Source organism: Capricornis sumatraensis, chromosome 13 (genome assembly GCF_032405125.1).
Source record: "Capricornis sumatraensis isolate serow.1 chromosome 13, serow.2, whole genome shotgun sequence".
In the NCBI taxonomy this organism is placed as follows: Eukaryota; Metazoa; Chordata; class Mammalia; order Artiodactyla; family Bovidae; genus Capricornis; species Capricornis sumatraensis.
In genome coordinates this window covers 23,932,658-23,956,962 of record NC_091081.1, presented here as the reverse complement: position 1 = coordinate 23,956,962, position 24,305 = coordinate 23,932,658, and the positions used below count along the sequence as shown (strand labels likewise).

At 39.2% G+C, this 24,305-nt stretch overlaps 1 protein-coding gene across 1 annotated transcript; it reads left to right on the top strand.

The window, feature by feature from the left end:
• The first annotated feature begins 1,481 nt into the window (after positions 1 to 1,481).
• LOC138089536 (syntaxin-binding protein 4-like) lies at positions 1,482 to 24,076 on the top strand. Its single transcript, XM_068984938.1, is given in 4 exon segments — positions 1,482 to 1,528; positions 1,617 to 3,123; positions 3,581 to 3,672; positions 23,860 to 24,076. Coding segments are annotated over 4 exon segments (1,863 nt in total).
• The last annotated feature ends 229 nt before the right edge of the window (positions 24,077 to 24,305 follow it).

Genomic DNA, 24,305 nt, shown 5'->3' with positions numbered 1-24,305 from the left:
ATTGCAGCACTGTTTATAATAGCCAGGACATGGAAACAACCTAGATGTCCATCAGCAGATGAATGGATAAGAAAGCTGTGGTACAATACACAATGGAGTATTACTCAGCCGTTAAAAAGAATACTTTTGAATCAGTTTTGATGAGATGGATGAAACTGGAGCCGATTATACAGAGTGAAGTAAGCCAGAAAGAAAAACACCAATACAGTATACTAACACATATATATGGAATTTAGAAAGATGGCAATGATGACCCTGTATGCAAGACAGCAAAAAAGACACAGATGTGTATAGCGGACTTTTGGACTCAGAGGGAGAGGGAGAGGGTGGGATGATTTGGGAGAATGGCATTGTAACATGTATACTATCATGTAAGAATCGAATCGCCAATCTATGCCCGATGCAGGATACAGCATGCTTGGGGCTGGTGCACAGGGATGACCCGGAGAGATGTTATGCGGAGGGAGGTGGGAGGGGGGTTCATGTTTGGGAACGCATGTACACCCATGGTGGAGTCATGTCAATGTATGTCAAAACCAATACGGTATTGTAAAGTAAAATAAAGTAAAAATAAAAATTAAAAAAATAAAATAAAATAAAAAATGAAAATAAAAATGAAAAATAAGAACATGTACTGGAGTCTAAAGGTAAAGAAACAGTGGGGCTGTAAGTGTTTAATTAAACAAGAGGACACAGGTACGTACATGTTTCTTAAAGACTTCTGACTGTGTAGCTGTGGCCAGATAATGCTTTCTACATTGAAAAATGGTAGACAGAAGTGAAAGGAACCAGAGGAGAAGAGGGCAGGAAATAAGAGTAGATAATGCAAATTTTGTTGCATGAATAGAATTCTTGAGCAAGCTTAAACTTCTGCTTCTTAAAAACTAGTTGAAATCTGCCTAAGGCATATTTATACAAGAGGTAATTGCCTTTGGGCTTCTAATAGGTTTATTGTTCAGTTATAAATATTTGCAAGTTTTCTCAGAGTATTGACTATGTTAGGGAGCCTAAACTTTTTTTTTTTTAAGGGAAGGAAAAAGTCAAAAAAGAAACCCCCTTGCACAAATTGCATTTTAAGCATGACTACAAATAATTGTTTTAAAAATCAGAGAGCAGGCTATTTTACAATTTTTACCCAAGATATTAAAAGATATTTTAATCTCGGCCGCTTTTGTGGTCGGGCTACGGAGGCCGGGTGGTCGGGGAAAGAACGCAATCTCTGAATCTAGCTGCTGATGCTAAGTCACATCAGTCATGTCCGTCTCTGTGAGACCCTATGGACAGCAGCCCATCAGGCTCCTCTATCCATGCGATTCTCTAGGAAAGCATTTAAGAAGCTCTTGGAGTAATCTGAATCAGAGTAATGTAGGATCTGCAGGAATTCCCTCAAGATAGTTAGGAAAAAGAAGAATTTATAGACTCTTCATCAAGATCTTCATTTACGCAGCTGTTAAATCCAAGGCTACAGTTGTGGTGAAACCATGAATAAAAATATATCTTCTGTAGCATCATCCAGTCTGCTTGAAAAGGGATCTTCCTGACCCAGGGATCAAACCCATGTCTCCTGCACTAGCATGTGGATTCTTTACTACTGAGCCACCAGGAGAGCCTAGAGGGGATCCTGCCTTTCAGATGATTACAGTTACCAAGAAAACAGGCCTTGGTCTGAAGATCCTAGGAGGAATTAACCGGAATGAAGGTCCATTGGTATATATTCAGGAAATCATTCCTGGAGGAGACTGTTCTAAGGATGGACGTTTGAAACCAGGAGATCAACTTGTCTCAGTAAGCAGGTAGTCCATGATTGGTGTATCATTTGAAGAAGCAAAAAGCGTAATTACCAGAGCCAAGTTGAGGTCAGAATCTGCTTGGGAGATAGCATTCATAAGACAGAAATCTGACAGCAGCCATTTAGAAAATCCATCTTGTTCATCCCTTTTACAAGCTACAGGAGAATATGGACCTCAAGCCTCAAAATTTAGCCTTATTTCTTCTCCTGAAATACTAATTCCAAAGACCTCATCCACTCCCAGATCTACAGATGCCATTTTACCTTCTTTTAGGAGGAATCAGATAAAAACTGGATACAAGAAAACAGAACAGATTCCAATCACTTCTTCAGACAACAGCCCTACAGATATGTCTAATACAGATATTGCCCCTGCTTGAACTGAAACTATGGGCCACCAGGATTTCCCTAAATCCATCTGTTCGCGTAAGGTAGAGAAACTAGAAATGGCTCTAAATTATCTTGGAATTCAGCCCACAAAAGAACACCACCAAGCCCTGAGACAGCAAGTGCAAGTAGACCCAAAGGGGATGGTGTCTTTTGGAGATTTTGTCCACATTGCCAGAAACTTGTTTTGCTTGCAATTGGATGAAGCCAATGTTGGTGCACATGAAATTTCCAGCATATTAAATTCACAGATTTCTCAGGAGACAAGTGATTCCTTAGAAACACATGAAATGGAAAAGCTTAAGCATGAAAGAAATAATGCCTTGGAAGAAGTGAATACACTTAAGGAAAAATTATTTGAATTGGAAAGGCAGAGGAAGCAATTGACAGAAGAACCCCAGAATGTGAAACAAGAAGCCAAAGCTGTGGTTGAAGAAACAAGAGCCCCGCGAAGTCAACTTCATCTTGCCGAAGCTGCACAGAGACAGGCACAGGGAATGGAGATGGATTACGAGGAAGTGATCCGTCTGTTAGAGGCTGAGATTACAGAGCTGAAGGCTCAGCTTGCTGATTATTCTGACCAAAATAAAGAAAGTGTTCAGGAGTTAAGAAAGAGAATCACAGTACTGGACTGCCAATTGCGAAAATCAGAAATGGCTTGGAAAACTTTTGAGGCATCCACTGAAAAGCTTCTCCATTTTGTAGAGGCTATTCAAGATGTATTTTCTGATAATTCTGCACCTTTGTCAAATTTAAGTGAAAGAAGAGCTCTCTTAGCTTCCCAGACATCCCTCACGCCATTGGGAAAGAATGGACACAACATCCCAGCAACACTGGCACTTGAGTCTAAGGAACTTGTTAAATCTGTCCGTGCCATACTTGATATGGATTTCAGTCTCTCCCATCAGGAAGCTTCCATAAGCCTCTTAATCCTTCTCCATCAGAAGGTAGACAGAATGAAAACCGCAATCACAGAAAGCTAATCAAACTGATCACATGAGCCACAGCTTTGTCTGACTCAATGAAACTATGAAGACGCTGTATAGAGCCACCCAAGATGGACAAATCATGGTGGAGAGTTCTGACAAAATGTGCTCCACTGGAGAAGGGAACAACAAACCACTTCATCATTCTTGCCTTGAGAACCCCATGAACAGTTGAATAGTATGTATATGTATACATAGAAATATTTGATTATGAAAAAGTCCACTGTCAAGAAAATAAGAGATAGCTGTTGAGATTCAAGATGGTAGGGTGGTCTCATTCGAAAACCTCCCCTTTCTGTTCCTACACTTAGAAATGATGCTTAAAATTGTGTGTGTTCAAAAGATAAAAACCAAGAAATGAATGCCTCCCTGCACCAAAAAACAGAAGGTAAAACTGTAATCATAACTGGAATCTTAGGCTTCTGAGACCAATAAGATTAATATGGGCAGATGGAGCAAAGGTGCAAACACCCCTGAGAACCCAAGCGATGCCAGAGAAAATGAAGCAAGGTACAGGAACATTTCTGTAGAAAATACACTTCTTTTTTCAAGTCACTCACATATTAGGCTTTTTTTTTTTTTTTTAATCTTTTCAATTTAGGAGCCACCTGGGCCTGCTACCAATTGAAGTTGAAAGTAAATATTCTCATCCACTACAGATGGGAATATAACTTCACATAACATTTTGGGAGTCAGTTTTGTAGTATATATTAAGACCTTTTAAAATGTCTATTGGAAAAATTTTTTGAAGATAAACAAAAATGTTTTAATGATCATATAATTTAACCCAATAATTCCACCTGTTGGTATTTTTGCAAAGAAAATAATGAGTGATGTGCAAAAAAAAAAAAAAAAGATATTTTAAGAAACTAGTGATTCATGATTTAATATTCACCTGCTTTTCAAGGAAAATTCTACCAGGATAAAGTCATGATTTCTTTCCTCCGGTAACTTAAACTCCAAGGGATAGGATGAAGTGGCACTGTTTATTTTGCTTCTCTTTATATAAATAAAAAGTAAGCAGAACTCATGAAGAAAGGACCTTACGCTCTGCATCTTTATACATGCTTCTTTTCTGTGTAATGGAAAAAGTGATTTTCAAGTATATGATATTTCTCTGGCTAAACTTTTCTATTTTGTTAACTTCTGTTTCTAATGGCAACATGGGTTTAGTCCTTTTGACATATGTTCCTTAATTATAGTACAAAACCTTTTGTATTTCTTTAAAAGTTGATTCCTTTAAGAGTATGAGATTGCCAATGGATGTCATAGCTATCTCTAATGCAAGTAATGGCATTTTAGAAAACACATGGAGTAAAGAGTTTATGAGAGCGAAAAAAGAATATAGGCTTGCCTATTTATGTATATTTTATGTACATTTTTCTCTCAATATTGCATTGAAATATAAAAAGTTTTGTGAATCTACCTCAGGCTCAAAGATCTAGAGTGCCATATAACAGTACCTACTTGTAAAGAGTAAAATTCTCACTTATAATTTTGAAAACTTCCTAAGGAAATGAGGGAAATAATACCATATGATGAGAATTAAGTACAAGTTACTTATGACTTATGATTATCCCTAGATGACTGACCTTCTGTGATTATCTCAATAAAAGAGTGACAGGGAGTTTAGGAACTCCCAATATTCCACTAAGGGGAAATAATATCATTACCAGGAGATAGGACTGGAAAAGGACTGAAGAACCTAAAACTGTATTGTAACAGGGAGAGAATGGGTAGAGAGAGCAGCAGTTAAAAGTTTTGTTCTCTCTTTTTAAGAGGATCCATCTCCCACAAAATAATCTTTACACAGAACCCTAGGGTTCTGTGAAGCATGGATTGATCACCACTAGCTTTGAGAATACCCACTCCAGTGTTCTTGCTTGGAGAATCCCAGAGACAGGGGAGCCTGGTGGCTGCCATCTGTGGGGTCGCACAGAGTCGGACACAACTGAAGCGACTTAGCAGCAGCAGCAGCAGCAGCTTTGAGAATGAAGAAAAAAATCTAGGAATCACAGGCTGCTGGTGTAGATCAAGATCTTTTGTTTTCCTGGAAACTGGAAGTCACATCTTCAGAAGATTCCTCACACTTCCCTTTGGTCTACTTGGCACATCCCTCCCAACCACCCACATTTATTCATCAGCTCCCCCAGGGACTGCTAGGTTAGAAAGAGGCACTAGACAAAAAGGACAGCATCATTCTGGACACAGTAGTGGAGTGGTTCTCCATTTGGGAACTGATCACCTCATTCAGGTGCTTCAGTTCCTTGTGATTCTGACCAGAATGAGATCTCCTGCTTGTGTCAAATTCTTACACTTGTAGTACAGAGACTCCTACTCTGAGCAGCAGTAAATTCCATCAGGGCAGTGTGACCTTCATTACGGACCTCCATCTGGCCAGCTCCTTCTAATACACTGATCTTTCTTTACTCTGTGGTTCTGACATGGGCATTTCTGCAGGCTTTTAATAAAAACAATCATTAAAACACCTGTTCTTCATTAATTTCTCTATTCTGTACACTATGGATACAATTCATACACAATTTGCATAAGGTAACAACCATGTGTAGGCATAGACACAGTTCAGTTATCTAATTAGGTAAATAAGTCTTTAGTGGAGGCTTGTAATAGGCTGAAAAAACTATGTGGTTGTATATAGTTCTGCTCATAAATCATAGAATATATTTAAGTGTTTTAAAATCTTCAATGTTTATTCTTTACTCTCAACTACTTTAGACTGTGTTTATTTGTTTTTGAGTAATGAGAGTTGAAGAAACTATGCCTTCAATATTCTGCCCATCTAGAATGTCTGGCTTACAGAGGATGCTTAATGCATGATGATGATCACTACACACAAAATTTTGCATCAGTGCAAAACAGAAAAATGTTTCTAGCCTTTATCTACTATCGTTTTCATTTATTTCTGGCAGCGGCAAGACAGAAGATTTGCGTTACTTCTGAGCATAGGCATGGTGCATTTAGATATGCTTTTCCGTCCCAGCACAAGATAAAATATATGCCATATGACAATTGGTACTGCAATTTTATGCTGAATTGAAATATTTTAGACTTTGATGAGTTCAACAGATATACACACACAGAAAAGATAGATGTCAGAAGAACAGGAAAATGTTTATCGCTATCTTCAACACTGCAAACTGGGCCCATGTTTTATCAGTGTTGTTTTCTCAGAATGTTTCCCAGGAAGTGAGTTACACCTACTCTTATATGTATGATGAGTTTAAAAATGGGTCTACATATGCTAAAGTGATTGAAGATATCTTTTTGACTTATACGAAATGAAAGTTACTCTTCACAACAATCAAAGACTAACTTATTTTTGATAGAAGCCAATGAAGCCAACAGTACCAAGAAATGTAGGAAATTCATGTGTTAATCCAGCATGGTGGGGTTTTGCCCTCATGCCCATCATGCACTGGAGAAGGAAATGGCAACCCACTCCAGTGTTCTCACCCGGAGAATCCCAGGGATGGGAAGCCTGGTGGGCTGCCGTCTATGGGGTTGCAAAGAGTTGGACGCAACTGAAGCGACTTAGCAGCAGCAGCAGCAGCCATTTGATAGAAAAATTTGAGAAGCATGATTTCTTCTGCTTGTTTTGTTGCTGAGCCGAAGCTCACTCTGCTCACTGCATCACAGGCCAATAAACTGGGAAATGAATTGTTGGGGCAAAGAATAAAGACTTTAATCAGCTGGCAGACCGAGAAGATAGCTGACTAGCATCTCAAAAACCCATCTCCCAGAAATAGACACAAAGACATAGAGAACAAATGTACAGACACCAGTGGAGCAAAGATGGGTAGTAGGATGAATTGGGAGGTTGGGATTGACATATATACACTATTGATACTACGTATAAAATAGACAACTAATGAGAACCTCCTGTATAGCTCAGAAAATCCCATTCAATGCTCTGTGGAGACCTAAATGGGAAGGAAATCAAAAAAAGAAGGGGTATATGTATAAATATAGCTGATTCACTTTGCTGTACAGCAGAAACTAACACAACTTTGTAAAGCAACTATGTGCTGTGCTAAAGTCCCTTAAGTCACGTCAGACTTTCTGCAACACTATGGACTGTAAATGTCAGGCTCCTCTGTCCATGGGATTCTCCCTCTAAGAATACTGGAGTGGGTTGCCATGCCCTCCTCCAGACGATCTTCCCAACCCAGGGATCGAACCCATATCTCTTACCTCTTTTGCACTGGCAGGTGGAGCTTCACCATTAGTGCCATCTGTAAAGCAACTATAATCAAATAAAGATTAATTTAAAAAATCATCCTTCAGTCTGAATTCAGGCTCCTTTTAATACAAAGGAAGGGGAGAGAGAGGAGAAGGCCCTGCTGTGATGACAACAAATGGCTGAGCAGGACTGCTAATGCCCTGTGTGCAGTGCTCAGTGAGGTCCAACTCTTTGCAACCCCACGGACTGTAGTTCCTCTCTCCGTGGGATTTCCCAGGCAAGAATACTGGAGTGGGCAGCAGTTTCCTTCTCCAGGGGATCTTCCTGACCCAGAGATCGAACCTGCATCTCCTGTCTCCAGCATCTCTCACACTGGCAGGCAGATTCTTTACCACTGAGTCCCTGGGAAGGCCAGCACTGCTAATGGTTGCTCAGTAACCTTGCAACCTTGCTAACAGTCACTAGCTTGGTGCACGGACACCCCTCCCTTACCCCCTGATGCCAAGCAATAGGTGAGCAGGCAATGCTAACAGTTGCTCTAACCTTGTTCACTGTCACTTGCTTGGGGGGAGGGGCCTATTACGATGCTGACCAATGGCTGAGCTGGATTGCTAACGGTCGCTAGTAGACAGTCGCTCGCTAATGTTTGCTCGCTTGGGGGAGGGGCCTGGTCACTTGCTAACAGCTGTGTGCCTGTCATGCTCCTGTTATGATTTTATCAGGGGAAATTTCAAATGAGTCAAGACTAACAAAAGATAGTACTACATTGTTATGGAAATTTCTCTGGATTGGGGCTAGGTAATGTGATTCTAATCCAGACTCTAAAAGGTCTGAAGTATTATGTTTCATTTCTTTCTGACAGGTTTTTATTTTGTCTATCCAAATGAAACGAACTGGACTGAAGGAACTGTTTGAAAACCTTGGCTGCACTTTAGAGTATGCAGGGTTTAAGAAAATAGCCATCCCCAGGTTCTTTCTGTTAGCAAAGATGGTGGTTCAACTGGTCTGGGGAAGATGGAGCCTCAGGAGATCTCCAGGTGATTGTAATACTCAACCTGAACTGAGAATCAATGACAGCATGTCCTCTGAACACTTAGACTGCCTAAAAGTCTATGATTCCAAATTTTCTGGGAAAAATTCCTCTCTCTCTCCCTCTCCCTCCTCCCCGAAACCCACATACCACCCTCCCACCCCAACACACACAGCTAAAGTTTGTCCATTAATCTGGACTCCCATTTCTGGTTACTAGAGAGGTTTACTAACAAATGAAAACTGTTGTATCCTGCATGCAAGTCAGATGAAGTATTAATTAACATGAAAGGCAGGTAGGAGGAAGGGAAGCAGCGAAACCAAATGTAAGTGCTGTCAGCATAGAAGCTAAGAGCAACAGTGTACTGCTCATCAACATTTAATAAAAGTGTTGCTAAGGTGCTTCTTTACATAGAGAATTTTAGAATTATAAGTTTTAAACAATTCCTCTACTTTCAACATATCTTAACATTAAAACGGTAATTCTGATAGTGGGAACACCATAGAAATGTTGAGAGTTTGTCTAACGAAAGGAGACAAATCTTTTTCAGTGAAGATGCTTGATGATTATTTATTGAATGAGTGAAATTCTCCCACATCCTAAATATAGACCTATGTTTATCTGATGACTGGAAAAGAACTTTCCTAGTAAAATGTGAATGGGTTTTGCTTTGCTAAAGGAAGATTCAGACTATCTCTGAACTTAATCTTAAAATTGAAACTGAAATAGGGTTTCCTTAGGAGAAAGGGATATAGCTTAAGTTATAAGCATAAGGTTAGACCTCCATCGCCATTCTGTTCAGGCCACACTTAAGAGGCTGAAGTCATGGTCTGAAAATAGGAGTTGAGAACTGTGGCCCTATTTTGCCACTTATATTTAGGCCTGGCCTCTCTGCAGTTGGTGGGACTCCTTCTAGTCCTTGAGATATGACAGCAGAGACAGAGTGCTAATGGCTGTATCCAAAAGGTTGTCCAATTCATAGATCCTTCTTTCTGCTTGAAGGGACTTACTTCCAGAAAAAGGGAAACCCACAGTCACTAAAATTTCTTAATGTTAAATAGATAACATTCATTCACTTGTTCATCTAATAAAGATTTATAGTATGCCTTCTTTGTTTTAAGCCATGGGGGTATAAAGATTCTTAGGTAATTTGCAAGGACACAGTTTACTCACTGACTTCAGCTTAAACTGTTTTAATTCAGTTCTCATGTTATTGCTTGACTCTCCAATTTATTTTTAATCTCCATCTGAAAATATCTTAATAAAAGGAAATGACTCAGAGTATTTTAGTATTAGAAGCAAGAATGTCAAGTGTGTGTATATGTGTGTGTGTGTGTGTGTGTGTGTGTGTTGAGGGAGGGAGAGCAGAAAGGAGATATTTGGTGGATATCCACTGGTGCTGGAAAATATTATTTGAAATGACTGAAATGATCTTTTGACACTAAACATAAGACCAATGTTGCTGTTCTGATTTAAATCCTTCATGAAAAACTGGAGTAGATGAGCAAATATATTTTTGTAATTTAATGTGTAAAAATGCCCACCATGTAATCTGGACTCTCTTCGCTATGTAATTATAGTCATTTTCTAAAGTGTCTTGTATGAAAACACAGAGCCATAACTGCAGTTTTTAGTAATATCTTGTAAAAACAGCATCTCAGAGCTTAAAATCCAGTATGTTGTTCTCTACCTAAACTGTTTGCTATTTGGAGATGAGTACCAATCACACAAGTTATGAAAGTCAAAGGAGCTCTGGGTTCTTTGAGAGCATAATCCAAGTGCCAGCACTGGGACCTGCCATGTTGCCAGAGGAACAAGGAAGCACAAGGGCATTTGCCCAAAGTGGTTTTGATATCAAGGAGTTACACAATCAAAGCAATGAATCACCAAAGAAAAGGCATGCAATAAGCAGAACAGGATTTAAACAGAGAAAAGAAATCACAGGGTGATTCACAGCATTTAAAAGAAACCTTTTTCAGTTTTTTAAGCTATGCCTATATCAGGTTTTTTATTTTTTAGACTACAAAGAAAATATCTTATCTCCCTATTCTTGTCAAGACCCTTATCTGCAGTTTCGATGGACAGTAATTGCTTTCTAAAAACCACCCTTTTTGATAAATCTTGCTTAGACAGTTTAGTGCAGAGAAGGCAAAACTTTCTTTTAGGCACTTACAAGCTTAATCAGGTAAAAAAGAGATAAAGACTATTGTTTCCTTTTTTAAAAAATTTTCTCCATTTTCTGCTTCTATTATTCCTTGTATTACTTCTGAAGCAACATTCTCTCTTTCATTTACTACTATTATGTATTCTCTGACAACCACCCTTTTTTTTTTTAAGCAGATAAACACTGATAAACTCAACTTTTCTGTTCAACATTTCTATCATGAAGGATCTTGGGCTCTTATCAGGTAAAGTTATAATGTGAAAATTTATCCACCTGGTAATAAGATCTCAGATAATGTCCCTTTACTATATTGATTCCGGAAAAAAAAACACACACACACACACCTTTGTTGCCAGACTTTGGTGTACTGTGATAGCTCTTCATAAGAGATTTTGAAAAGGCATGTTGAAATATCTCTAACCAAACTAGGCTAGAGAGGTTGTATGGAAATGTGTAATAGAAAACTATTACCATAAGGAATGGAGTTGGTGCACTGGGGTATGAAAAGATCTGAGAAATGTAAACTAAAATATGAGCTTCTCAGAAAGATATATCATATATATAATGCCTACACTGTTTAAATTAAATCTCCTTTCTCTCAAGACTGTAAGCTCTATGGGGCAGGCGTCATATCCTCAGCACCAAGTTCAATATATAGTCTTTAACTTCATTGTCTAATATGGTAGCTACTAGTCACCTGTGGCTTTTTAGCTTCTAAAAAGTAGCTACCAGAAAAAAAAAAATTAAATCCATCTATGACTCACAAGATATTTCTATTAAGCAGCACTTGTCTAAAGAATTCAACATTATGTGTTAAGTAAAAAGTGAATGAATGGATGAATGAGTGACAGGTGCTTGCATCTCGAGCTGACACTACCAGAAGGAACCATACTTAACTTTTAATAGGATGATACTCAAGAATAATAGATCAACGACTATAGTAGACTCTATCTGTGTTCCCAACTCTTTACCTCTTCCCATAGCCATGCTTACTGTCATATGCCTTGTAGTTTGCCCTAATAAGAAGGGGTAATCTCTTTCCTTACTCCTTTTCTTTGGGTTTGTTCATGGGACTTTTTGGGCCATGAAACATTAAGGAGCCCGATTTGACCAAAGGCCTGAACAATGCTTGTCGTATTGAGTTTGCTCTCCAGCACTTCTGCTACTGTCATGAGAACATGGGCAGGAAGCAGGAGGATGGGAGACATGCAGAACTAAGCTGCCCCTGTGGACTTAGCCTGATCCCCAGCTGATCCCCAGTCACATGAGTAAACAGCTGAGATCATCGTATACCCAACCCAGGGCAGCCTAAATTAGTCAGTCCCAAATGACCCACAAATCATGAGCCAGACACATGCTTTTTATTACATGCTGCTGAGAATTTGTGCTTGTTTGTTATCCAGCCTCTTCTGAGATATCTAACTGATACAAAAGTGTAGCTTTCAGAGCTGGGCTTTCATTTTTTACTGAGAATTCACATTAGGAACCATGCAGGCACACTTGAAAATACTTCTCTTGCTAACTTCTTAGACAAAATATTTTTGCTACGATGACATGTATGAGAACTAGGGCAGAGAGATTCTAGCAGAAGCTGGACAAAGTCATAGAAGTGTGTAACTCATTGATTATCATGGGGAGTTCTAAGGCAAGCAGCAGCAGGGATGCTAAACTTAAAAGGAATGGAGTAGCACAGCATGATTCTTAGTTTTCCAAGCAAGTGCTGGATGTGTTAAAACGGTCCTTCTTATGGTCTCCAGTTTGTTATTGTTGGGGAAAAGCTGTTACCATATACATACTCCCAGCTTTGTCTTATCCCTCTGCTTGGTGAAGATGGTACTGGCTTTGTCCATGTGAGCCATCCCCTGATCTACCCTCAGCATGTTCCCATGAGGTTTCTCCTGCTGTCTTGTGGTGGAATCTTTGGGCTCTTGTGATGCCGAATAAGAATGTTGAGAATGAAAGAAAACTGGGATTGTGTGTAGAAAGGTGAGAGGGTAAGATTAGGAGAATAGTGTCCTTTGTTAAAAGACAGAAAAGTTACAGAAGGTCAGGGATGACAATGTTTTGTGAAAGATTTTTAAATAAGAAGACTCAGAGAAAGTGAGGGTATAAAGGATCATGGATAGAAAAGGAAAGGAGATTTTAACAAACATTCCTAGCAGTTTAGTTAAATTCTCCTCACATGATTTAAAAAACGTAGATAGAAAATAATTACATTTTTTTTTATAAAACCATCTCTCTGAGACCAGCTTCTGTGGGTCACAGCTTCTGCCAGTGATGATCTTGTACAAAAAGTTTAATATGAAATAAAGTCATAATGTGGTGAAGAGAATAGAAGAAACCATAGGACCTATGGTGATATTCACTTCCCATATCACTTACTAGCTTCCTATCTGGACAGTTACTGAACCATTCCCAGGCTCATTGACTTGATTTATACCATGGAGAAAACTACATATGTCATAGGTTTTTCCAAGGCTTAAGTAAGACAGTGAATATCAGAATGTCTAGCACACCACTTAGACATTTACAAACATTAGTTGAAATGTTGTTGCTAAGTCACTTCAGTCGCGTCCAACTCTGTGTGACCCCATAGGTGGCAGCCCACCAGGCTCCCCTGTCCCTGAGATTTTCCAGGAAAGAACACTGGAGTAGGTTGCCATTTCCTTCTCCAATGCATGAAAGCAAAAAGTGAAAGTGAGGTCACTCAGTCGTGTCCGACTTAGCGACCCCATGGACTGCAGCCTACCAGGCTCCTCCATCCATTGGATTTTCCAGGCAAGAGTACTGGAGTGGGTTGCCATTGCCTTCTCCGAGTTGAAATGTTGGGGCACAGTATTTTTTTTACAAAATTCAAAGTTTGGTCTGTAGTCACTATAAAAGTTGACCTATATCCCCAAGCTATGCTCCACAGTTAGCAGCAGCTAAATGCTCAAGTGATTACTAATTGAAAAAGAGCTGTTTTTGTTACAAGTTCCTTTTATGGAAGGTGAAAGAAGCTATGCTCCTTAACAGACATGATCAATAAGGAACTTCCCAAAGTGGCGTGAACTCACGTGCTGGGAAACTCAACAAAGTGATCATTATGGAGACATCTTTTAAATTAAATATTTGAAAGAGCAATTTACGTGCCATTCCATCACTATCCTAAGTTACTTTGAGAGAAGGAAATAGAGGTATACTCATGATCAAAATAACATCCTATTATTTTCAGTAGTGAAATCTGGAGACAGATTGTTTACTACATGGGAATCAACTGTGGTCTGATAGAATTCTAGTTCTTTACTAGCGATGCAACCAGTGAATCACTAGGTGGCATCTAGGTTTTAGAGTCTATTCAGAATAGAAAAGCTATATAGAGGCGTATAGAAAAGGCATTGGCAATCTATGTTTTGAAATTACAATACAAAATTGCTAGCTGGTGCTTGTAAGCAGCAACTTGCCCAACGGCTGCAAGGAATGAACATTAGAATAAAATTAGATTCAGAAGATAAATATACTTTCCTGGAGACTGGAAAACACCAAAATAGCATCATGCTTCTGAATTTACAAAATGAGGGTTTAGGTCGAACCCACAGCTTTGAGACAGGGGTGAATTAGAAAAAACCAGCTGGTTCTTCTCATGTAGGTGTAAATAAGGCTCAACATGAAATGGCAAGTCAAGACCATCATCAACAATAATGTCTTGGTATGCAGCCTGCCTGCCAGCAGAGTGTTACCTTGGAGCCCCACAGGTGAGACAAATAGATGATACCAGGGTAACTGAGCAGATGTGGTTTGGGGAGCTGATGGTGGGGATAGCTACAGACTGTGAGGACAGATACAGTCTTGCAAAGACACTGAAGCACAATTTCAAAGTACACCACGGAGAGTAATGGACTGCTGGGAAGCAACACCTGATAGACTGCTCCGACAAATAGCAATCAGGGAGCAAAGAGTAGATGCTCAGAATCCTAGGCTCTGCCCACATCACTAGAAGCCCACATCATAGACAAACAAGATAATCACTATACACACACAGGTGTCCAAACCAGGTTAGCTACAGTAGGGCCAAATCTGGAAAATACTAAGTGCGTTTACTCATATAAAGGTAGGAGTTTGTAGAAAGGACCCAGCAAAGATATTTCAGTCAAATCTCATGACCTCCTAGAAGATGCAGCTTACATGATGACAAATCACATATCTTCAGGCTCTATATGCAGGCAAACAGAGTAGGATTATTACAAACTGACCTAGCCTGGGAATCCTCAGTGGCTATAACCAGTGTACAGCATGATACATGTGCTGGGTTATATCCTCTGTTAATAAAATATCTTTATATAACTTGAGAAAGAGGACTTTTCCAGCATCTGATTATTTTCATGATTACTGGCAAAGAGAAACACGTCACAGAACAATATTCCATGAACTAAATTACCTGGTTGTGGGGGAGGGGGAGGTGGAATTACTAAAAACGTGCAGGCAGGGCTGAGTCACACAAGTTTTGAATTTGTCAGGTTATCATCTCTGCTTAAGTCACAGTGTTTCTGTGGGGGTGAAAGTGATAGATACAGATGGAGTTTGTAAACCATCAAGCTCTCTGTATACACATACTGCAAACCTTAAAGTACAGTCAAGAGAATTTCAACCACAGTGTTCCAAGCAGACCTATTACAGTTTGCTCTTCTACTCATCTCAGCTTTAAGAGACAATAATATAGTTTGTCTGCTAGCCTGTTAAGCTAAGGCAAGTAAAAAGCTTACATGATAGTTAAAGCACTGTTTTTATAGCAGTGCTTCTATTAAGAGAAAAAAGGAACCAACTTTTATCCTCTGGTTGTCTTAATAGTCCTAAGCAAGTCACCTTCCCACTAAAAATCAAGTTTTATATGGCTAGTTTGTTTGGACTTTATACAACTTCTGAATGTAAGGCTGGGGACTCTTAACCAATTTGTAGTTACTGAAAAGGACCTAGGTTCTGTTCTGTTCTACTTGTGTAGCAGCAGCATCTTCAAAGAGAGAAGATTTCTTTTTTAGCCTGTTATCCTATCTATACAGAACCCTCCTCCCCCAAAAAACACCCTCCCAAACCAACAACAATTTGAATTAAAAAGTAAAAGCTAATCTATCACAACCTGGTTTCATTTATTGTGGTAATGGGAGTAAGAACAATAATAGTAGTTTAAACAAAAAACTCTTCTAATTTTCTTTTCAAGTAGAGTTCTTAACAGAAATAAAGTCATTTTCATCCATCTCTTTCTTAATTTTTTTTCCTTAGCCTTCATCCTGGAATTGGTAATTCAGTCAACTGTGGGTTATTGTTTCTCATCTTTCCAAGTACCTTTCTTGGGGAACTCTCTACATTTGGTGGTCTTGTTGCAACATAGTAGTTCTAAAGCTTTAATGAATTTAACACAAAGGACCATGAGGAGAGGGCTCTAATTTTCTAGTGGTGTCAGTTTGAATTGTGGGTACCACCAGTTGGGCAATAAGAGTTAACCCAAAGGCCACTGATACGTTAAGCTGTTTTCTACTTGTTCTTTAGTGATGAAAACAAGAAAACTCTGTATCTTCATAAGAAATGAGAGTGATAACCCAAGAATGAGAGATGAACTTAAGAAAAGTGGAAAATAAATTGAGGTCTGAGTCTTATCAAAGAAACAAGGGTGACCGACAAACGTGATTTTTCAAGAAAGCACTGGGCTTCTATAGGTTGTAATCGACAAATTTGTTGACTCCAAAATATCAGGACATGTTTTAAAAAGAAGTTGCTGACTCATGTTTAAAAGTTTGATAGTTAAAATTAATTTAAGAAACTTCTTGGGGTGAAGCATTTTGTTTTCTAGTCAGAATTCAATTTCCCCAGTGCCCTTGAAAATGGATATATTTCATACTGGCATTTCTATCCTTTATTTCATATTATATTTTTTCCCGTTATGTGTACTGGACAGATCAGTCTTGGTGAGCATAAACAACATTGAGCAGAACTGTTGTTCAGTCACTAAGTCGTGTCCTACTCTTTGCAGCTCCATGGACTGCGGCACTACAGACTTCCCTGTCCTTCACTGTCTCCTGGAGTTTGAGCAGAGTTAGAAACTTTACTTTTTATTATTTTTTTGACGTCAAAAGAAAATTATTTTAATAACTGAATTTAAAAGCCTAAACTTTTTTTTTCATTAAACAATAATATATGAAATATAAACTATGGTCTCCACCAATTATATATTCACATATATGTAGACGGTGATCCTTCTTGGAACTACAGTGAATAGTTGAAGATGAAAGAGCAATTAGCATTTGACTAGAATACAATATTTATGAAGATTGCTATAAAAACTATGCATCTCTAAATAAGAAGCAAGCACTAACAGTTTACTCCAGAAAGTTCTGTTAGGTCTTCAAGATTCACCCAGGAAACAATTCAGATACTTACCAGACAGTCAGGAAAACCATACAAGTTCTCTTCTTTTACAAAGCAAATGTCTAAAATCTATGGTTCAGACAACTGAATAATTCTCAAAAGAGAGGCAAATTTGTAGGTGAATACAAGTATCAATAATTAAAATAAAGCTTATAAAGACAGTGCTCACCTTCCACAGTTTCAACATGTATGAATTTCAGTACTGTGCAAAGTAAACACTGTCTGTAATATACTATCGGCTATTCAGTCCCAATGCAGAGTTTTCAGGCTGAAGGTATTGTTTATTCAATTGTGTATCTATGCTGATTTGTTTTTTTTTTTTTTTCTTGTGTATATATGCTATCTGAGAAGAACATCTGTGACAGAACATTTGTGATACAAACTTTTGGTGGTCCCTGATGATGACAAGGTTGCTACCTAGCTTTTTAGAGTCTGGTCAAGGCTTGACCATTTAACCAATGAAATAGGTGAAATAATTTTCCTGTGATTTCCTTTCCTTTCTCCCTTCTTAAGAAACGTATCACATAACAAAGAAATCAACTTCTAGAAATTCACTGCCTTGTGTCTAAACTCTATAAACATTCTTTTAGTGCAAACATGCTAACCAATAATTAGCTTTTTAGACCCTGGGGAACCTCTTACATGTTTTCTTCTATCAACTATCTATTACTTGTACTTTCATTGTATCAACAAATGTCTTTTACTTTTTTTAATCATGCATTCAAAGTTACATGAATAATTTGAGTGGCAAATGAGATACGGAGCAGACATCCTTGGCATTCTTTAGCTACATACCTCCAAGCTCCTTTCTGGTGGTGGTGGGGGTTATGCCCCTCTTTAGAACTGAAAGATCACGGCTGCATCCCTCTCCAGGCATCATGCTTGGCTGGAGGAGACTGCCTTACTCACCGGGTGCCTTCTCCCCAGCGGGAGTCTATATCCAATGATTAGTCAACATGGGATACAAAGGCAGGGATTCTTGTCACAACTTAAGACAATTCTGAGGCCCCACTAAGGTTACAAGCTCCCTTGATAACCTGGGGTCTCTGCTGTAAAAGCTCACAGGTGACTTTCTCCCTCTGTCCAATCTTGCTTCCCTCAGTTCCTTATAGCTACTATTCCCAAACACTTCCCCAAATTTTATTTACACAAATTTCCCTTGGAATGTGTTTCCAGGGAAGTCAGAGGAGAATGCAGCATCAAATAAAAACCAAAGATAACTAATATAAAAATAGATCAATATGAATCTGAAGTATTTCCAGTATCAAAGTGTTAGTTGCTCAGCTGTGTCTGAATCTTCATGACCCCATGGACTATAGCCAGCCAGGCTTCTCTGTCCATGGAATTCTCCAGGCAGGAGTGGTTTACCATTCCCTTCTCCAGGGGCTCTTCCTGACCAGGGATTGAACCCAGGTCTCCAGCAGTGCAGGCAGATTCTTTACCAACTGTCACTGGAAGGTCAAAGTATTTCTTAACGTTACCTATTTTTGTTTATCCTTACTGATTCTTATCACTAAATTTTTTTTTAATTTTTTTAATTTTAAAATCTTTAATTCTTACATGCATTCCCAAACATGAACCCCCCTCCCTCTTCCCTCCCCATAACATCTCTCTGGGTCATCCCCATGCACCAGCCCCAAGCATGCTGTATCCTGCATCAGACATAGACTGGCGATTCGATTCTTACATGATAGTATACATGTTAGAATGCCATTCTCCCAAATCATCCCACCCTTTCCCTCTCCCTCTGAGTCCAAAAGTCCGTTATACACATCTGTATCTTTTTTGCTGTCTTGCATACAGGGTCATCATTGCCATCTTTCTAAATTCCATATATATGTGTTAGTATACTGTATTGGTGTTTTTCTTTCTGGCTTACTTCACTCTGTATAATCGGCTCCAGTTTCATCCATCTCATCAGAACTGATTCAAATGAATTCTTTTTAACGGCTGAGTAATACTCCATTGTGCATATGTACCACAGTTTTCTTATCCATTCATCTGCTGATGGACATCTAGGTTGCTTCCATGTCCTGGCTATTATAAACAGTGCTGCGATGAACATTGGGGTACATGTGTCTCTTTCAGTTCTGGTTTCCTTGGTGTGTATGCCCAGCAGTGGGATTGCTGGGTCATAAGGTAGTTCTATTTGCAATTTTTTAAGGAATCTCCACACTGTTCTCCATAGTGGCTGTACTAGTTTGCGTTCCCACCAACAGTGTAGGAGGGTTCCCTTTTCTCCACACCCTCTCCAGCATTTATTGCTTGCAGATTTTTGGATCGCAGACATTCTGACTGGTGTGAAGTGGTACCTCATTGTGGTTTTAATTTGCATTTCTCTAATAATGAGTGATGTTGAGCATCTTTTCATGTGTTTGTTAGCCATCCATATTTCTTCTTTGGAGAAATGTCTATTTAGTTCTTTGGCCCATTTTTGGATTGGATCGTTTATTTTTCTGGAATTGAGCTGCATAAGTTGCTTGTATATTTTTGAGATTAGTTGTTTGTCAGTTGCTTCATTTGCTATTATTTTCTCCCATTCAGAAGGCTGTCTTTTCACCTTGCTTATAGTTTCCTTTGTTGTGCAGAAGCTTTTAATTTTAATTAGATCCCATTGGTTTATTTTTGCTTTTATTTCCAGAATTCTGGGAGGTGGAACATAGAGGATCCTGCTGTGATTTATGTTGGAGAGTGTTTTGCCTATGTTCTCCTCTAGGAGTTTTATAGTTTCTGGTCTTACATTTAGATCTTTAATCCATTTTGAGTTTATTTTTGTGTGCGGTGTTAGAAAGTGATCTAGTTTCATTCTTTTACAAGTGGTTGACCAGTTTTCCCAGCACCACTTGTTAAAGAGATTGTCTTTACTCCATTGTATATTCTTGCCTCCTTTGTCAAAGATAAGGTGTCCATATGCGTGTGGATTTATCTTTGGGCTTTCTATTTTGTTCCATTGATCTATATGTCTGTCTTTGTGCCAGTACCATACTGTTTTGATGACTGTGGCTTTGTAGTAGAGCCTGAAGTCAGGCAAGTTGATTCCTCCAGTTCCATTCTTATTTCTCAAGATTGCTTTGGCAATTCGAGGTTTTTTGTATTCCCATACAAATCTTGAAATTATTTGTTCTAGTTCTGTCTTATCACTAAATTTTAAGTGAAGAAATATTATATAATACCAGCTTCCACAAAAATTTATGATTCAAATATTACTTATTGTCAGGCTGAATTTTAGGAAATGTTTTGAATTCCTTAAATGTTTCTCAACAAACATTTACTTTAAGGATAAACTTTTTATAGACCAAACACATCATTATGATGAAATGGGATGGAAGTAGAATGAATACAAATAAATACAATGTTAAGAGTTTAATCCTTTCAGAGCTAACAGTGAAATCTTACATATTTTCCAATTTTACATTTCATTGACTAGAATACGAAGGAGATAAAATTCAGCAGAGAAAGAGTAGAATTCACCAAGTACATGACCATGAGAAAAATGTTGCTAACTTTTGTATGAAGGGACATTTTATCTTCTCTTGTGTTGAAGTTTGGCTTTTTGTTACTTTAAAATTAATTTTCAAAGTATAGGATATAACTTCAGTCCAGGTAAGCAAGCGGATTACCGGAAGGACAATGATATTACTGCTGCTTGGTGTCTACATTATTGGATCTCACCTGCAGATCCACTCTGTTAAGAACTTCATTTGCTTAGTCATGACCTTAAAGTTGACTATTTGAAAATATTAGAAAAGTAGACATCTTCCTCAAGTGTTTTGAGTGAGTAAATGGAGCAGGGAATGGAAAGAATGTCTATGAAAGGACTTACTAATAGCAAAATATCAGGAGCACGAGAAAGGAGTGTGTGAAATGAATCTGCAGCAATAAGACTCGTGTTCCAAGAAATGCCTTTCTGTTTCCACTCAGTTAGCACTGGGGAGGCCCTATGGCAGTAGGGATATGTCTAAAAAGTATAGAACATAGGTAATTTTGCCACTGCAGTAGCATTAATGTTGGACAGTGGTTTTACAACTGCCTTTCAGCAGCGAAACACTCTCTTCAAATAAAATCTTACAGAGAAGCCCAATATGTAAAACAGAAGAAAGAGGACTAGTCTGAAGTCAAGGTCAGCACTGTGAGGCAGAGGCCCTCACACTCCAGAGACACAGCTAGAGAACTCCTGGGACTCCAGGGGGCAGAGGGTAAAGATCAACTGGAGTATTGACAAGCTCTCAACTGTGAGCACTTGGGTGTTTAAAATTCTTGTTGCTTTCCAGAATTTATTTTTCCACTTCCCCTTCCTGTCTGGTACTTCAGAATGCACAGCATGTATTATGGATAGACTTGAAACCATTCTTAACTCTGGGAGTGGCCCCCGATTGACTTAAGTCAGTCAGCACATCCAATCTCCAAGCCACACTAATAGAATTAATAGATGTATTCAGGGTTGAATACATGATCCATCTCAGGTAACGAGAGCTGCAAGAATCGGTTCCAAGTTGGTCTTTCTTTTTCTATGTTAAGAGCAAAGTGGCGGGGGGTGGGGGGCTGCGTTGTGGTGGGGAGGCTTCCCAGGTGGCACTAGTGGTAAAGAACCTGCCTCCTAAAGCAGGAGACATAAAAGACTCGGGTTCGATCCCTGGGTCAGGAAGATCGATCCCCTGGAGAAGGGCATGGCAACCCACTCCAGTATACTTACCTAGTGAATCATATACACAGAGGGGCCCCATGGGTGGGCTGGAGTCCACAGGGTCGCAAAGACTTGGGCACAACTTAGGCAACTCAGCACACACACACACACACACACACACACAGACACAGACACACACACACACACACACACACACACACACACACACACACACACACACACACGAGCAAAGTGGACTCTTTTGTGCTAGATTTGCACCTGAAAGCACACAACCCCAGAAGCTGCTGAGTTGTTATGTTGTGATGGTAATGGAGGAGGATGGCAAAATGGAGCCAAGAAGTGGTCCTGAGAACAACGGGAAAAAGTCATCCTCTCAGATGCCTCTGAGCTACTGGTCAAGAGTTGCCTGAAGCCAGCCAGACTTCTCAGCTACGTGACAATACATTTCCTTTAAACTTTACAACAACTGGGGTTTCTATTGTAACAGGGAAGGATCATAACTAGTCTCTATTCCATCTTAACGCCTAGAAGAGTCCTAGCAAACAGTGAAAAGCTCAGCAAATATTTGTTGACTGAATGAGTCATAGGTTTTAATTCCCATCTTGGCCCTAACTGATACTTCAACTCCTTCAGATCTTCTTCCTTTATTTGCGAAACAAGAAGGATTTCTCAGATTGTTCCTGAAAACACATTCTGCTCTAACACTGAGTCTCACTGTGCCTTCGTGCAGATTCTTGCTTGGTGGTTTCATTCCTCCCTCCACTGACTGTCCAACTGTGAAATCACGGTGACCCGCAGAAGAGAATCTGTACACTTGGGAGGACTGAGAACGTAGAGTTCACGGGAATGGAAGCAGGGCTCTCACTATTTGCTTATGGATACCCTGAACAGCATAAATAGATGAGCATAAATTCTAGATGATTACAAGAGAAAATTGTATTATTGAGGATAATTTCAGGGATACCTATAATTCTTAATCAAGATTTTAGAATACTAGGGGCCTGTGAACAGAATATGTTGAGAAATGGAAAGGAATGCTTTCTTTTGTAAAAATGTAATCTACCTATAATCTCACTCCAAGTTAAGGTTGATCTTGACTGAGGTTGAGGACAAAGCACCATCATCTTTGGAGCTTCAGAGGATAGGATGGGTGGGTGAAGAATCTCTATCCGTTCTTTATAAGCTTTCATATTTTAGGTTGGTTTCCATCAAAGCTGCAATCCAGAGCAAATTCGGTAGAAATATAATGCAAGTGAGCAACATATACAATTTAAAATTTTCCAGTAGAAACATCAAAAAACAGAAAGAAAAAGTGAAATTAATTTTAATAGTCTATTTTATTTAATCTACTATAAGCTATTATCATTTCAACAGATGCTCAATGTAAAAAGCTATTAGTGAGAAGTTTTATATATATTTTTTGGTACTAAATCTTGGAAATCTGAAATTGTACATTTCAGTTCAGGTTAGTTGCACTTCAAGTGCTCAACAGCCACATATACTTTGTATCGATCAACAGTGATTTCAAGAATAGCTGCTTCCTCCCAGGTTTTTGTTTTGTTTCTTTTGGGATAGGGTAGGCAGATCTTAAATGCACACACTATCAAACAGTATAGTTTAAATCTGAGGGGCCATCATGTCTTCTCTCACCACAGGCAGAAGTTTAAGATGGCCTAGCATTGGGGATGAGGGAGGGAGTGACAGGGAAGAAGAGTGGGGAGGGCTGTGGGCTTGTGCTACCATGTCTAAACTTGCACATCAGGTCCAGAAGTTTACATGTGATGCTAAGCACAATTAGAAGCCACCAGAAATGTTTATACAGGCAGATGATGTGATTTAATTAGTGTTTTAGGTCTTCAGCCAGTCTATTTGCTTTCTGTCTGTTGAATGTGTAGTGAGACAATATTTCAGATAGGAATCTATTTTTTTCTCCTTGTCATTCTTTTTTCTTTTCTTCATTTAAGCAGACAGCAGATCCTTTGTTCATTGCCTCAAGCAAGGAATATGGTAAGGTGAAAAATAGAAATGTTCTCTCTGGCTTTTCTGATACAAAATTGCCTTAGGGCAATTTAGAGACTGTGTGAGGTGGGTAATAGGAAGAGAATGTGGAGGTCCAGGGAAACTTTTAGACATAAACACAAAGCTAGAAGGGCAGTCCTCTTGGCAAGGAGGAGAATGGGTAGAGAAAAGAGAAGGAGAGGAACAGAGAAGAAACAAAAGGGAGCAGAGAGGGTTTGAGCTCCCTTCTTGGAAAACAGGTACCCTTTGAAAGTCTACCCAGAGACGAGGCAACAGTGCAGGAAGAAAACTAGTATGTTCTACAAGGAGACAGATGAGGCCACAGGCAACCGGGAAAAGATTTCTGTACCAAGAGTGAGGCAGAACGATGCACACTGTGGTGGTGGATGCCTCACGGCCACCAGCGAGGACCAAGGGCCAGGTTCTCATCTGTCTCTGCCCTACAGGATGATGTGAAAATGCAGAAGACCCCAAAACTTCCAAAGGAGTATGTTTACACTTGTTACCATCCTAGCAGTTTCAATATGGTTTCAGAGCAGAGTTTGATTGGGCTCTGGAAAATCATGTACTCATAAGGATCATGTGCACTTGAGTGTGCACAATTGTGATTGAGATTCAGATTGAAAGGGTGCTAGGCTGAGGGAACAGCCCAGGGAGAAGGCTACTGCAGATCAGGTTAGAGATG